The sequence below is a fragment of the Aythya marila genome, assembly GCF_965140915.1.
Source record: "Aythya marila genome assembly, chromosome: 6".
NCBI classification, from domain to species: Eukaryota; Metazoa; Chordata; class Aves; order Anseriformes; family Anatidae; genus Aythya; species Aythya marila.
Window position 1 is genome coordinate 26,412,619 of NC_139047.1, and position 13,213 is coordinate 26,425,831.

Sequence of the window (13,213 nt, forward strand, 5' to 3'; positions counted from 1 at the left end):
CCATAAACAGATTTTTTTTTTTTTTTTTTTTGTCTCTGCACGAGATGAGCCTGGGAAAAGCAAAACAATCCATCTACCCAAGAGTGGCTTTGCAGGGAAAGGTTAAGGAATATTAACGAGGGATTTAGATCACACCACTTTACACACATTTATGAGGGAGAAATTCAACACCCAGAAAACAAATTCAGTTCAAATTTTGTTTCTCCCCCTCCCCCAAAGATGACATACCCTTCCATTTGTAAATTACTTTAATTTAAATACTTCCAGGTTAACAAAACATCTTAACTTTGACATGCCCCAAGTTACAAAACAGAAACAAAACCTCTTGACAAAGGGTAAGAAAAAAAAATATCCAAGCCCAAACCTCCTTTCCTAAGCTGGAGTTTATGGTCTGTGAGCTGGCTGCCCTCCAGAGTCTGACACAATGTCTGGAGCACCCAGAGCAGCTGGAATTCATTTTCTTCCTTCAAATCTATGCACTTTCATATGAAGTCGTGTTTTGGCACTGCCGCATAGGAGAGAGTTCAGTGCAAAAAATCTAACCCCAGCCATGTTTCTCTGCAACCCAATGCTTGCTGAGCAAACAACGAAAAAGGAGAAGAGGACAAGGGAAAAAAAAAAAAAAAAAAAAGAGAAAAGCCCTTTCCCTTCCCCCACACATACACTCACGACTGTACCAAACAGGGGGCTATTCATGGCTGTTCATAAACGGGTCACAAGGAGAAATGTTTGCAGATAAAACCAACACTTTTTTTTTTCTTTTTTTTTTTTTTTTCTTTTTTAAACAAACACCATGGAGGCCTCTGGAAGGAGCTGGGGATGTTCGAGCGTCGAGGTCCTGCCGCTCCCTTCCGCCTCCTGTTAGCGCGGCTCCTGCGGCGCCCCAGGCGCAGCCCCCTCCGGCCGATCACCCCGGGGTCCGGACCCCTCGAGCTGCCTCCTCCGAGCCAGAGCTGCTGCTGGGAGCTCAGCGGGGCCTCACGCTGCGCCTCGCCGTGGGTCGGGGGGAGGAGGGAGACGTCCAAGGCGTTCCTGGGCGCTCCCGTCACAAAATGGCACACTGGAGTTTGTGGGAGCCTGTGGCTCGGTCCCCTCGCCATTTGGTCTTTTTCTTCTTCTTCTGGCTTTTCTCCGGGATTTGTTGCCTGTTTTGGGAGGGAGGGAGGAAAGAAAATAAGGTGAGACACAAGCAGCCAGCAGGCTGGCTCAGGTGTTGCCATCCAGAACCCTGGGCAGCCAGCAGAAAGGCACCTTAGGGTGCATATATACATAGCTGTGGTTCTTCACTGAGAGGGTTGTCACTCACTGGGACAGGCTCCCCAGGGATGTAGTCACAGCACCAAGCCTGTCAGAGTTCAAGAAGTGCTTGGACCGTGCACGTAGTCTGAATTTTTGGGTAGACCTGTGTGGAGCCAGGGGTTGGACTTGATGATCCTTAGCGGTCCCTTCCAACTCAGGACATTCTATGACTCTCTATATTGGCATGTATACTCATCTCCATACACCCTTCCACCACCACCTGGTTTCTCAAACCACACAGGTAGCAGCAACCACCGCCCTTTGTGAGGAAAGAAGCCATAACCAGACATCAAGGCTAAAGGCAGGGACGTACGTCCTGAGAGGGGACTATGAGTCCAGCTGTCCTGGGAGACTGCTGCCTCTCCTCCCCTGCCAGAGTGCTGCTCAGTTCACCTGGGAGGTAGGGATGCTCACGTGGGAAACAGAGCTCATCCACCACACTGCTGCTAGTGCTCATTATGGTAAGGTGGCAAAATTGATACAGGGTGTACAAAGAAACAGACCTTCCTGGAAAGATTTACTTTCACGTAGAATTGCCCCCAGCCAACTGCACTGATGTCGACTTCATAATTTTTTTTCCCCTTCTCCAAAAAATAGTGTATGCTGCCAAAAAGGTTTTGGCCTTCTCCTGGAAGTTGTGATGAGCACCAGTGCACCGGGAGCAGGATACAAGCCTTTGTCTGGGGCTGGCCCCAGGAAGATGCTCCTGTGGCTGCCTGAAATCGGCCATCAGCAACACACAGCTGCCAGCCCTCTTGCACTGTGCTGCAGCAGCCCCCATCAGTCAGGTGGGTTGTGAGCAACCTCTAAAATACTATTTCCATCTCATCTGATGTTCTGCTGATGGCTTCTCCCTTTTCATTAAAGATGAGATATTGCTCAGTCATATTGTTTAAAAGAGGCTTGATGGTTAAATGATGACTCAGATCCTCACCTGGTGCTATACAGACACTTCTGTGCCATCAGCTATACCCAGTCTTGTCACGCTGCAATAGTGACAAAAAGTGCACTGGCTTCAGGGGAGCTGTACCTGTTCGCACCAGCCACTCAAGTCAGCCCAGCATTGCAAATTCAACAGAAGAAGGCTTTGTAGTTCAAACACCTGACAGGTAGGCTGTAGACTTGGATTTCATAGCAAGATAAGCCATATGAACATAGGCAGCTTCCACAGACTCTGAGCCTAAATAATAAACCTAAGAGCTTGAATAGCTCAACACCAGCCTCTTTTGCTGTGTAATATGTCAGGCACTAAGCTGAGTGTTTAGACCACATTATCTGGAGCAGAATGAGACAAAGTTTGGAGACAAATCATTGTTGCTTTATTTGATGTTTTTCTTACAGCCTCAACTCTCAAATGTTTGCAACAATCTGAAAAAAATCAACTCAACTTTGACTAGCAAGACTTGTTTTCAGCAAGTATGAAGGCTGCTGGCACGAAAAACATGAAACTTAAAAGCTCAGAGTAAGAAAGCAGAAATAAGAAAATACTTCAATTTGAATAAACACTGAGCAGCCACAAGCATTCTTGAATGGTTTTAGAGATCCAGAAAACCACGTACTGCACCCATTCAAGATTTCTGCTGTGATGGTGCTTGTGTATACTCTGCTGGAGCACGAAAGATGTATTAGGAATTTTTAAAGATCTGTTGGGCAAGCTCTGTCACCCAATCCTTTTAGGATTACTTTCAGACAATAGTTTATTGCAAAAAAAAAAAAAAAAAAAAAAAAATTACATGAAGTGGGTATCAGCCAAGTGCAAGGAGCACGAAGTGTGCTAACCCTGAATGAGTCCTCACCCTGCAAACTAACATGGGCTCTCAGGAGCTTGTGAATTCTTAAAGCACTCCAGGAATAGCATATTTATTGGGGAGTTGTACATTTACATTTTATTTGGTAAAGCTCACTTAGGAAAAGTGGTGCTTGGTGGGCGATAGCATCATATGGCTGCAGACGGTTTGCAATGTCCAAAGACCAGGAAAAGTTGCATTGTGGCAAATAACCAGATCACACAACGTCTCTCTGCTCTCCATCTTAGAACCATAGAATCAAGGAATAGCTTGAGCTGGAAGGGACCCACCAGGATCATTGAGTCCAACTCCTGGCTCTGCACAGCACCACCCAAAAATCAAACCATATTTCTGAGAGCGTTGTCCAAACACTTCTGGAACTCCAGTAGGGTTGGTGTCATGAACGCAGCCCTGTGGGGCCTGTGCCTGTGCCCGACCACCCTCTGGGTGCAGAACCTTTCCCTAACCCACAGACTGACCCTCCCCTGTCCCAGCTCCATGCCGTCCCCTCGGGTCCTGTCGCTGTCCCCAGAGAGCAGAGCTCAGCGCCTGCCCCTCCGCTCCCCTCGTGAGGGAGCTGCAGGCCGCCATGAGGCCTGCTCTGCTCTGAACACACCAAGGGGCCTCAGCTGTTCCTTGTAAGTCTCAACCACAGTTCAAGCTCTTGTGAACATACACGTTCAGAAGGGTCTCATATGGCTGGCAACAACTCTTTGTAACTACTCGGGAACTGAGGAATAGATCACCTATTTGTGATGTTATGGAGTGCATTTTCAGGGCTAAAAATTAGTGCTGGATCATTAAAATGCTCCATCCAGCCTGTGCCTGTCTGAAGCCACATTACATAGAGAAAGCAAACAGCCTTACCATCTTATTTTTGCTGTGTCTCTTTCTTTCCTTTTTTTTTTTTTTCTTTTTCTTTTTTTTTTTTTTCTTTTCAGAATAGAATAGATTGTGGTAAGAGCTCACTGTAACAAAAAGGAGTATCTGGCCAACTAATGCTGAGTTCCAGAACAGTTGGGAAACAGCTTGGGACATTTCCAACTCAGCTCTGCAGCTCTCCAAAGATTTTCTGCCCCCTGCTTTTCAGATATGTGGGAAGAGTGGGCAGTACCATCTGCTTTTGATGGAGGCTGACTCGAGGCTGTGCTATGCTAAGATGTTCACAAGTACAGAGACGTTGTGAATAAATGCCTCATGGTTTAATTGCCGAGCAAGGCACTTTGACTGCATGGCAGGGAGGAGCATTATCTCAGCTCAGCACCCTCCCAAAACATGAGAAACTAAGGCCCCAAAAAATCTGGCAGACAACCCATGTCAGAAAAAAAACAAATCTTCTCAGAGATGTGAGGTTATCAGCTGAGATGTGCATACAGCTCTTTTCCTGCGGGGCAGCCAGGATTTTGGACGGCAGCACCTTGCCGACAGCAGCAGGAGCCGGGTTCGCCCAGAGAGCAGGCATTCGCCAAGGCGAACAAAAGCAGCTCGTGCCAAAATTGGGAATAAACCTCTGCTGTCTGAGGAGGAAACCTGTGGCTTAGCCATTAGGTCATGCTGTTTCTCATATAAAATGGCTTATTTTTTTCCATTTAATGAGCAAAAAGTTACCTATAAAGTTAGAGCCAGTCCCTTTAACTTAGAGCAACATGAGACCCTGAGATGACAATGCTATGAAAACCCACATTACTAGCCCAAAGCTTTTAATGCTGGCCTTTTAAAGCCGATTATTACAGCAAGTTTTGCATTGCTGAGTGACTAACATATTTTTGTCATGGCCACAACTAGTTGTCAAACTGCCTAATACTGATATTTTGCAAAGGCAAACTACTGGTTAGTAACATCTATATGCACATACAAAACAAGGAAGCTTAATAAAACCCAGAAATCCCCCACCTCCAACCAAACCACCACACTCTAGCCCTCAAAAGTCATCTCCTGGCTTCCAAGACCAGGACTTCTGCGTGTCCCATCTACAGGCACTAACTGAGCCAAGTGTTTGCAGCTTACCTTATTACCCTAACAAGATCGTGGAAGGCCTTGTCAACATTTAGAGGTGGGTCCTTGGCACTAGTTTCTATATATGGAATCTGAAGGAGAGAAGTACATGACAAAAGAGATTTGTAACAGCTAATATGTTGGGAGCAAAGTAGTTTCAAAATGAAAAACCCTACAGGCTAGAGAAATTGGGTGCCTAAGAGACTGGAGAAATACCAGTAAACAAACTGCTGTCATGACACTGCTATCAACACATTCATGCTCACAGAAAGCTCAGATTTGGGGAAGAGTAATCATAGACTTCATGTAGTCAGATGTTCTCTCCCCCTAAGTTGTGCTTGCAGACATGAAAATAGACAAGGGTTGTTGAAAGATGAGCACTTGCCAGGAAGTCTTGGTTGCCACGTTTTATTAGGACTACTGCATGAATATTTCATGACTACAATTCCCCCTCAGTTTAAAATGATCTTCAAAGTCTGACAGACAGATGGGGCCTCCTAGAGTGCTTGTCCAGCACTCTGGCAGATTTATAAAATTGCCTTCTGATAAAGTTTTTGCATACACATCCTTTTCCAAAGCATGTACCTACAGATGAGTACGTCGTGTTGTGTCGTAAGGCCAAGGTGCACTTGTTCCTATAGAAGTGAGCTTCCTTGGGGAGGGGGCATGGGAGGGACCTGCCTTGACAAACTCCCATTGTGCCTTGTTTAGAAACACAGCACAGTTTGCCATCTAGGCACAGCAAGCTGCCAAAAGGTCTCAGGCTTGTTTGCCTCTACCTTTCCATTAAGTTCCTCCTATGGGAGTTGCTGCTTCCCCCTGGGTATGTTCTGGCATTTAGAGGTGATTAGTGGAGTACCACGTGATCTACACCAATCCAAGACCAATTTCTCAGGCTAAACTACAGTATGAATAATGCAGATCTAAGATGGTAGGCCAGATTTATATAGGCTTTACAGCCCTGTAACTTCATTATCTTTAACAAGCCTACTTCTTATGGACACCTGGGTATAATTCCTAATTCCTGACTGCTTTTCCACCCCAAGAGGGTGCACTTTCTTCCCTCATTTTGAACATTCACATTTCTCATCACTTGCAGACAGCTTGTGCACCTGGTCTCATGATGGCCCCAGATCTGCTATAGCCTGGTGTGCTGCAGAGCTTCTAGTTTCAATGATGAACTGACCCCACCCAAAGGGAACTCTATAGCTACTGCTTTGTGGTAGTCGGAAGTGCAATTGTAAATGTTCGATTGTAAGAAAAATACTTTAATTCAGCTCCAAATGAGCAGAGAATTCCATTTTGAATGCCTGTAATGGGACTTACAATGAGCAATTACACAATCCTGCAAACTTACATTATGTTTTGTTGCCATTTCTCTTCCCTGTTCTCTTGTAATTTTCCGTAAATGCATTAGATCAACTTTGTTCGCCACCAAAATCATTGGAAAGGACTCTCTGGGGAAAAACAAACAAACAACAAGAACAATTAATAGCAGACTACAATACAAAACACTGAATATGAGTTTCTCTTTCTAATACTGATATCATCGAGCATTTTTGGCTACGACATACCACATAACATATAAAGAAAGATCATCCAGGCATCAACCACCAGACTGAGCTACGCATACTATGCACGTTCATATCATAAAAATTTATCTTGATATTTTGCACGCATCCACCCTTATTTGCAGGCACTTCAGGGACTTAAGTGCCATCATTACTGCAATACTTGATAATAGACTGAAGATCCAACTAGCTAAAGAACTACAAAATTAGTCTGCTGCTGTAGAAGGAAATTAACTAAGGCATGGAAGCAGATCTTGAACAGGAAAATAGGACTCTTTTATAACAGTTAAGGCATCTCATAACTGCATATCTTAGCAGCTACTAGTCATTGCCAGGTAAAGAGGTTGGAGGAATTAGTTCATGTCCTGGTAGTGGACAGAACAATGCTCATTCACTGAAAGCACCTATGAAGAAGAAAAGACAGACTTGTGAAGGTGGCACTTAGGGACACATCACATTGGGAAGAAAATAACTGAGGCCAAATGACTCTTGTTACCCCAACACCAACTGAAAGACTGGCAGGGGTAGCTGGGAGGAGGCTGGAGTGAAACAAAGAGCTTCGCTGTGTTTCCAGATGCTGTTACCTACCATCTCCTGCTTCTAATCCCAGAGCAAAAGCCTGGTGAACAACCGTCCTTTTGTACCAAGAACATCTCACTCTGCAATACTGCTTGTTATTTCTTGAACTTTGCCAGGTGTGTAAGTGACTGTCTTCAGACATCACAAGTGAAGAGACCCATTCATCCACAGCATGCCCCGCGTGAGGGTTTCCTGACGAGGCGTGTGGGTCATCCTCTACCCTGGCAGAGTCCTCGTAGCTCTGGTGACTGAACTGAGCCAGTTCATGCTTTGGGAGGTGCTGGCAGTGCAGTTCCATCCCACCCCACCTTCCACACAAGAGCCTCTCCCCCAGCTGCATTACACAGAGCAAAGCTGTGCTGCGTGGCTTCTACCCACTGCTAGGAAGGAGGAGGTAACTTCTGATCACTGATGTTTACTGCAGCATTATTTAGCTTTAAACTCTCTTAAAATAGTTCCAATGTTCTCTGCTGTAACAGAGCTGATTTTACTGGGGTAAGGAGCAGCTGGCTGCACTCACTGCTGCATAAAAGACTTTCCTGGATTTTCAAACAGAGTTTCTGTGTCATTTTTCATTGAGACGATAAGGGTTCCATCTTCTCCCTGGCACGCTGCCCCGTTGCTCTGGCTGGAAATACACTGTACTGCACTCTGCATTTTAAATGGTTCTTACCGTTACTCATTCTGATAATGTGGATTTGATTTAACATTAATACCTGAGCACTGATACATCTTCAGTCTGATTATTCTGGAGCAAAACGCTTGCTCGTCTGAATTATTTGATTCCTTTTAGCTTGTGGCACATTGATAAGAGAGGGATTACGTTTGGACAGCATCTCATTTGCCTTGTTTACATCAGGCATAAAACTCTGTGGGGACTTTGTTCCCTGTTGTGAGCTGTACGATTGCTAGATCGACAAAGCTACTATAGTTGGAAGTTTTACTGTAATTAAGGTTATGCAAAGAAAGGGGACAGAGGCTTTGAACAGCTCTGCTAAAGCAGCAGCCTGCTATTCCTTTGGATTTTGAACCCTCAAAACTGGCTGCTGGTTTGAAAATTGGGTGATGTCCCGCTCCTAGCTAAGCACAGGCCTGGCAAGACAGTTTCTTTTTTTTGTGCTGTTTAGCAAATCACAGCAATATGAACAATCTCAGGCTCTGGATGAAGTGTTACTCCTGGTGTTATGCACTCCAGCGTGGGGAAACAAAAGCAGTTTCACTTCCTGGTTCTCACACGCTGCCGCTGTGTTCGTACAGCACAAGAAGGGGTAGAAGTTTCAGTCCAGAGCAAAACAATGAACGCCACATCTTATTTTCATGAAGCTAAATTAAATAAAACCAATGTCTGTTCATAGCAGGTTAGAGGAAACACAGTCCTGTCTTCCTCAGCTCTCCGAAACAGGCTGAATTTGCCCTAAGCTAAGTTGGCAGTGAAGGAAACGCCGTTGTTATCTGGGAGGCAGGCTGAGTGACTGACGTTTTTGTTCATTTAGATGAAATCAAAGGGTGGATTTTCCTTTACTTTTCACTCTCGTGGGCTCTGCTTTGGATGCTTTACTGGAAGAGCTGTCAGCTGTGAACCTCACATGATATGCGTCCACCCTTCCTGTGGGGAAGTTATTCAGAACTGCAAAAGGAAGCCAGCAACGAGGCCTGAACCCTCTGGTGGCTTTTCTTGATGACTTCCATAATTAAAAGCCATTATGAGTGGAAAAAAATAAGTGTTTCAAAGCTGCAGACATATAAGAGCTTAATTCACACTCCACCCAGTGCGAAAGGACTCATCATCTCTCAAAGCGGGACGGGAAGAGGGAGTTATCTGCAAGATAAAGCCCTGGCAGCTTCCTTTAAGTCTGCCAGGATGCAATCGCTCACCACGATTAAGCCCTCAGCGCTACCTTCTCCCACGCGCGCATAAGGAGAGGAGCAGGCAACCTGTCTTGCTTTTACCCACTCACACAGAGATGTTTTATTCATTGCTGCATAGTAAGATGAGTTAACTGCATTAAAGCCTTTTTAAGAAATAGAGTTCTTCCCAACCCGAGGTGTTTTCCCCTTCAAGACACTTTCTTCCAGGCCCTTATCATGTAAGACCTTTTAGGGTTTGTTAGCTCCATTCTGACTGGAGCTTCTCTCCCTTCCAAAACCATTTTCACTTCATCATAGGACTCACTGAGCTTTTCCACATTGAAAATACCAACTACATGTTTATCAGAAGAGGTAAATTATTTCTCATTCCCCTCATGCAGATCTACAAACCTACACGGAGCACACAAGGAATGACTCTGGGACATGCAGGAGGTCACAAGTGGGGAGGACATGCAGCCACCCCTGGCACAGCCTGCAGCGGAGGCGGGGAGCACCAGCACCCACCTGTCTTTGACTCTGAGGATCAGCTGGTGGAAGCGGTCCACGTGCTCGAAGCTGGCCTTGTCTGTCACAGAGTAGACTATAAGGAAGCCATCTCCAGTCCTCATGTACTGCTCCCGCATCGCACTGAACTCCTCTTGGCCTGCGGTATCCAGAACTAGGACAAAAGAGATGAAGGTTTTTAGTTACTGTGTGAAACTGCAGCTATCGCTGCTGTGTGTCCAGCCCTTCCACCTCTGCTGGGCTTGGTCCTCTCAAAGGCTGTGAGATTTCAATAAAGCAAGTTGGAGGGACAAGGGGATGGAGAAGACTATAGGGAATTTATTTTCCTTCAAAATATCAAACGTTATTGAACCTAGGGAGATTCTCCTCTACCAAGACATGGCTCAACACATTTTGAAGAGCTCCATCTCCTCCTCCTCTTCCAGATCTCTCAGATCCCTGCATGGAAAAATCCAAGACTGGAAGAGCAAGTAAATGGCAATTTAAATGTCAGGGACAATTTGCAGACTGTGGTGCAGCAGAGCTGGGAGATAACCCAGAGTGATAGCTGTGAGTATCTTCCCTCTCTCAGTGCCTGGATATTATTTGTACACAATTATGCGCTTTCGGAGCAAGATGGTACAGCCTTGAACCCCCCTACAGACACCGTCGCAAGTCATGTTTTGATATTCAGAAGAGTTATAACAGGCAGAAAAGCTTTAAGTGACTTGTGCATCATACTCAGCAGTCATGTTGCTGTGTGTGGGCTTGCGTTCCAGGGCAGCCAGTGACAACGCTTAGATCCATGCTCAAATCCCCTAAAACATCTCTGGCTGTGGCAGCAACCCAGCTGCTGCTCCCCAAGAGTAATCCCATCTCCCGTGTGGCCAGAACCTACTGGCTCTCTGGCACTTTGCCTCCCAGGCTGTCCCATCAGCTACTTCTTGAACCACATCTAGAAGCCCTACACCTGCCTTCTGGGTAAACACCCCATAGCGATGCACATTAGCACTGCCAGTTCTCAGGCTCCAGCTCAGTATGCTGCCACGATTTTGGCCGGCAGAAGAAGGGTATGAAAGGGGTTCAGCAGTTTAGGCTACCAACACAAACCAGGGGTGAGTTCAAAACACTTTGGCTGCTCTGAAGTCATTGTCCATGTGCATCGCTGTACCTTAGAGGCAAACGCAAGACCTTTGTGAAGATTAGGAATGTTTTCACGTCCCAGCCAACTGTGCAGGGTGGGAAAACTGTTTCCACCTCCGCTGTACAGCCACAGCGTTAGCATCTGCTGCCCACAAGTGACAGGGAAAGCCCTGGGCACTGGTGGATGGAGACAGTGGCAGGTTCATATTGCTGATATTGCTGACAGAGCAGCAGGGCTCGATACGGGTTTTTCTAGTCCAAGCAGGCCCACAGTCCCAGTAAGATGCTCCCTGCAGGGTAAGCACTCCAGCTGTCCCGATTTCCAGATGAAGCTAGGATAAAGCCCACTTCACTGCCAGCATTACTTGCTGAATCAGCAGGGGTGGCCACACAGGGACACGCTCGACACAGCATGCCCCAAGACCTGCCCACCCCTTTCTTCTGTGGCTGGAGGAAAGGCAGCTGTGCTGGAGGAGATATTTGTTGATAGCAGACCCTTTAAAGATCCTCAGCCATATTCATTTGCCTCCCCTCCCTGGTCTTGACTGGCTGTTTCCAGAAACCTGTATGACGAAAAGAGCTTCTAGGCTCTTGCAGAGACTCCCAGATTTAGGCTTGCTTGCTGAGAAGCTGGAACTTGCTAGAAAGTCACGGGTGTCCTTTCATAGCCTTTTATCCCACCTCCCTCCCCTGAGTCTAGGAAACAAGAGTCTCAGCTCAAAGGTGGCCAGGCTATTTGTAAGGACCATACAAAAAAAGGAAAGACAAGAAAGAAGGAAAATAAAGATAAAATAAAAAAAAAAAAAAGAAAAACAACCCAATGACACTGCATGCACTGGTGAATTTCTATGCCCTGGGCAGAAGAGCTTCTGTGGAATAAGGCCAGGACTGTGTGGCTGGGACGGAAAAGGAAATTAATCCTTCCTATCCACCCAACCTGTAAGGAGAGGTTGGGCTGCCCTCAGCTGACTTCTGCACCAGCTGGAAGCGATGTCAGGGCAAGGCTGAGAGCTGACAGCCCATGTACGTATGCACAAACACACACACACACACACACTCCCTTCCCCTCTCACACACCCAACCTGTGGGGTGCAGCAGGTTGGGCTCTCCTGCCCGTCCTCCCCCTGGCACAGGGCAGGTGCCCAAGCAGAAGCCGAGGGCAAGAAGGTGGAGAGGGATGTGCCGCATCCTGCATGGCAATTTGCTTAGAGACTTCCCCTCGCCCTGACACATTTGCAAACCTCCTACAAGGAGCATCCAGCCCCCCTCTTGCTGTTGTACCCACTGATCCATGCCCAGCTGCTGGCCCCTCCAAAGTCTTGCTGTCCCCTGGGAGAGGGCAGGGATGGAGCCCTGGTGGCTGTGGGGATCCCCAGTGAGCAGCCAGGGGTTACCCTCCTGCCACTCCTACCTCTCCTGGATCTTGGCCATGGCATCACACTAAACATAGGCAGATCTGCTGTGTCAGCAGCTACTATTTACAGGGAATTCACTTGCAGCATTCATAGAAAGAAGAGCAAGTCCAGGCAGCACTTAAAATGGCACTTCGGAAATCCAAGCAAGACACAGCAGTGAAAATTACATCCAATGGGTTTTTCATACGAAGTCAAGGGTCACGTGGTTGGCCACAAGTCCTTGTTTTAACTTTAAATGTGCTCTTCTTAGAGACAGCCACCCTATCCTAATGGGTCTGTGCTGCACAAATTGTGAAGAAACAGAGTGAGAGTCTGATTGGCATCCTTTTGTAGGCAGAACTGGGACACATCCTGGAAAGCACCAGCTCCAAATAAGGGCCAGATGCAAGCAGCTTTGCCTCTAGTGCAATGTCTTGGCACAAAAGCTTCAGCAGGACCACTACATATAGAAATGAGGAAACAAGCAGAAGTCTTGGAAAGGTGAAACTGCGAAGGTGATTTGGCAGCTTCCCAGCTGGGCGAGGAGCATTCACATCCTTATAATCCCAGTTTCTGCAAACAGGATGCCCAAAAGACCCAGAAATAATCGTGAACAGAGGAGAACTGTGAGCTCTCTTCCCCTGGTACTCTTTAAAATCAGCAGTTGCCTCTTACTGGCAGTTGCCACCCTGGCAGCACATAAAAGCCAATGTGGAAATAAGGCTGGAAGAAAGCTCAGCGGGTTTCCCCTACCTCATTCTTCCAAGAACTGAAGTCAAATTCATAGATTGCTGTCGGAAGTCCCTCTCCCGGTGCTGCACAAACTTGGTGTAGTTCCCACAAACTTGACCAAAGAGGAAGCAAGGAGGAGCACTAACGAAAGCTTCGGGGTGAGCAGTGAGGAGAAGCCAACAACTGTGTCGGAAGTAGGAAGGGACATCCAAAGGCGGCTGTGCAAACGGCATTTCACAGACCTACCATGCAAATGAGCTGGAGAATAAACTAAGAGCAATGAGGCTGTGAGAGCCCAGCATGAGGTCTCCTTGCTTTGAGGATGAGAGGTTGCTAAGCAAAGAGATGGCCTTCTCTGCCT

At 46.7% G+C, this 13,213-nt stretch overlaps 1 protein-coding gene across 11 annotated transcripts in view; it reads right to left on the bottom strand.

Moving 5' to 3' along the window:
* Positions 1 to 230: 230 nt before the first annotated feature.
* Positions 231 to 13,213, bottom strand: part of MRAS (muscle RAS oncogene homolog) — a 40,370-nt gene continuing 27,387 nt past the window's right edge. For all 11 annotated transcript variants that reach the window (XM_082763168.1, XM_082763158.1, XM_082763160.1 and 8 more), the window contains 4 exons: positions 9,605 to 9,758; positions 6,439 to 6,538; positions 5,094 to 5,173; positions 231 to 1,145 (listed from right to left, as the gene is read on the bottom strand). In XM_082763168.1, coding sequence (XP_082619294.1) covers positions 1,046 to 1,145; positions 5,094 to 5,173; positions 6,439 to 6,538; positions 9,605 to 9,758 — 434 coding nt within the window. In that variant the 3' untranslated portion in view covers positions 231 to 1,045. The remainder of the gene's footprint in view (positions 1,146 to 5,093; positions 5,174 to 6,438; positions 6,539 to 9,604; positions 9,759 to 13,213) is intronic.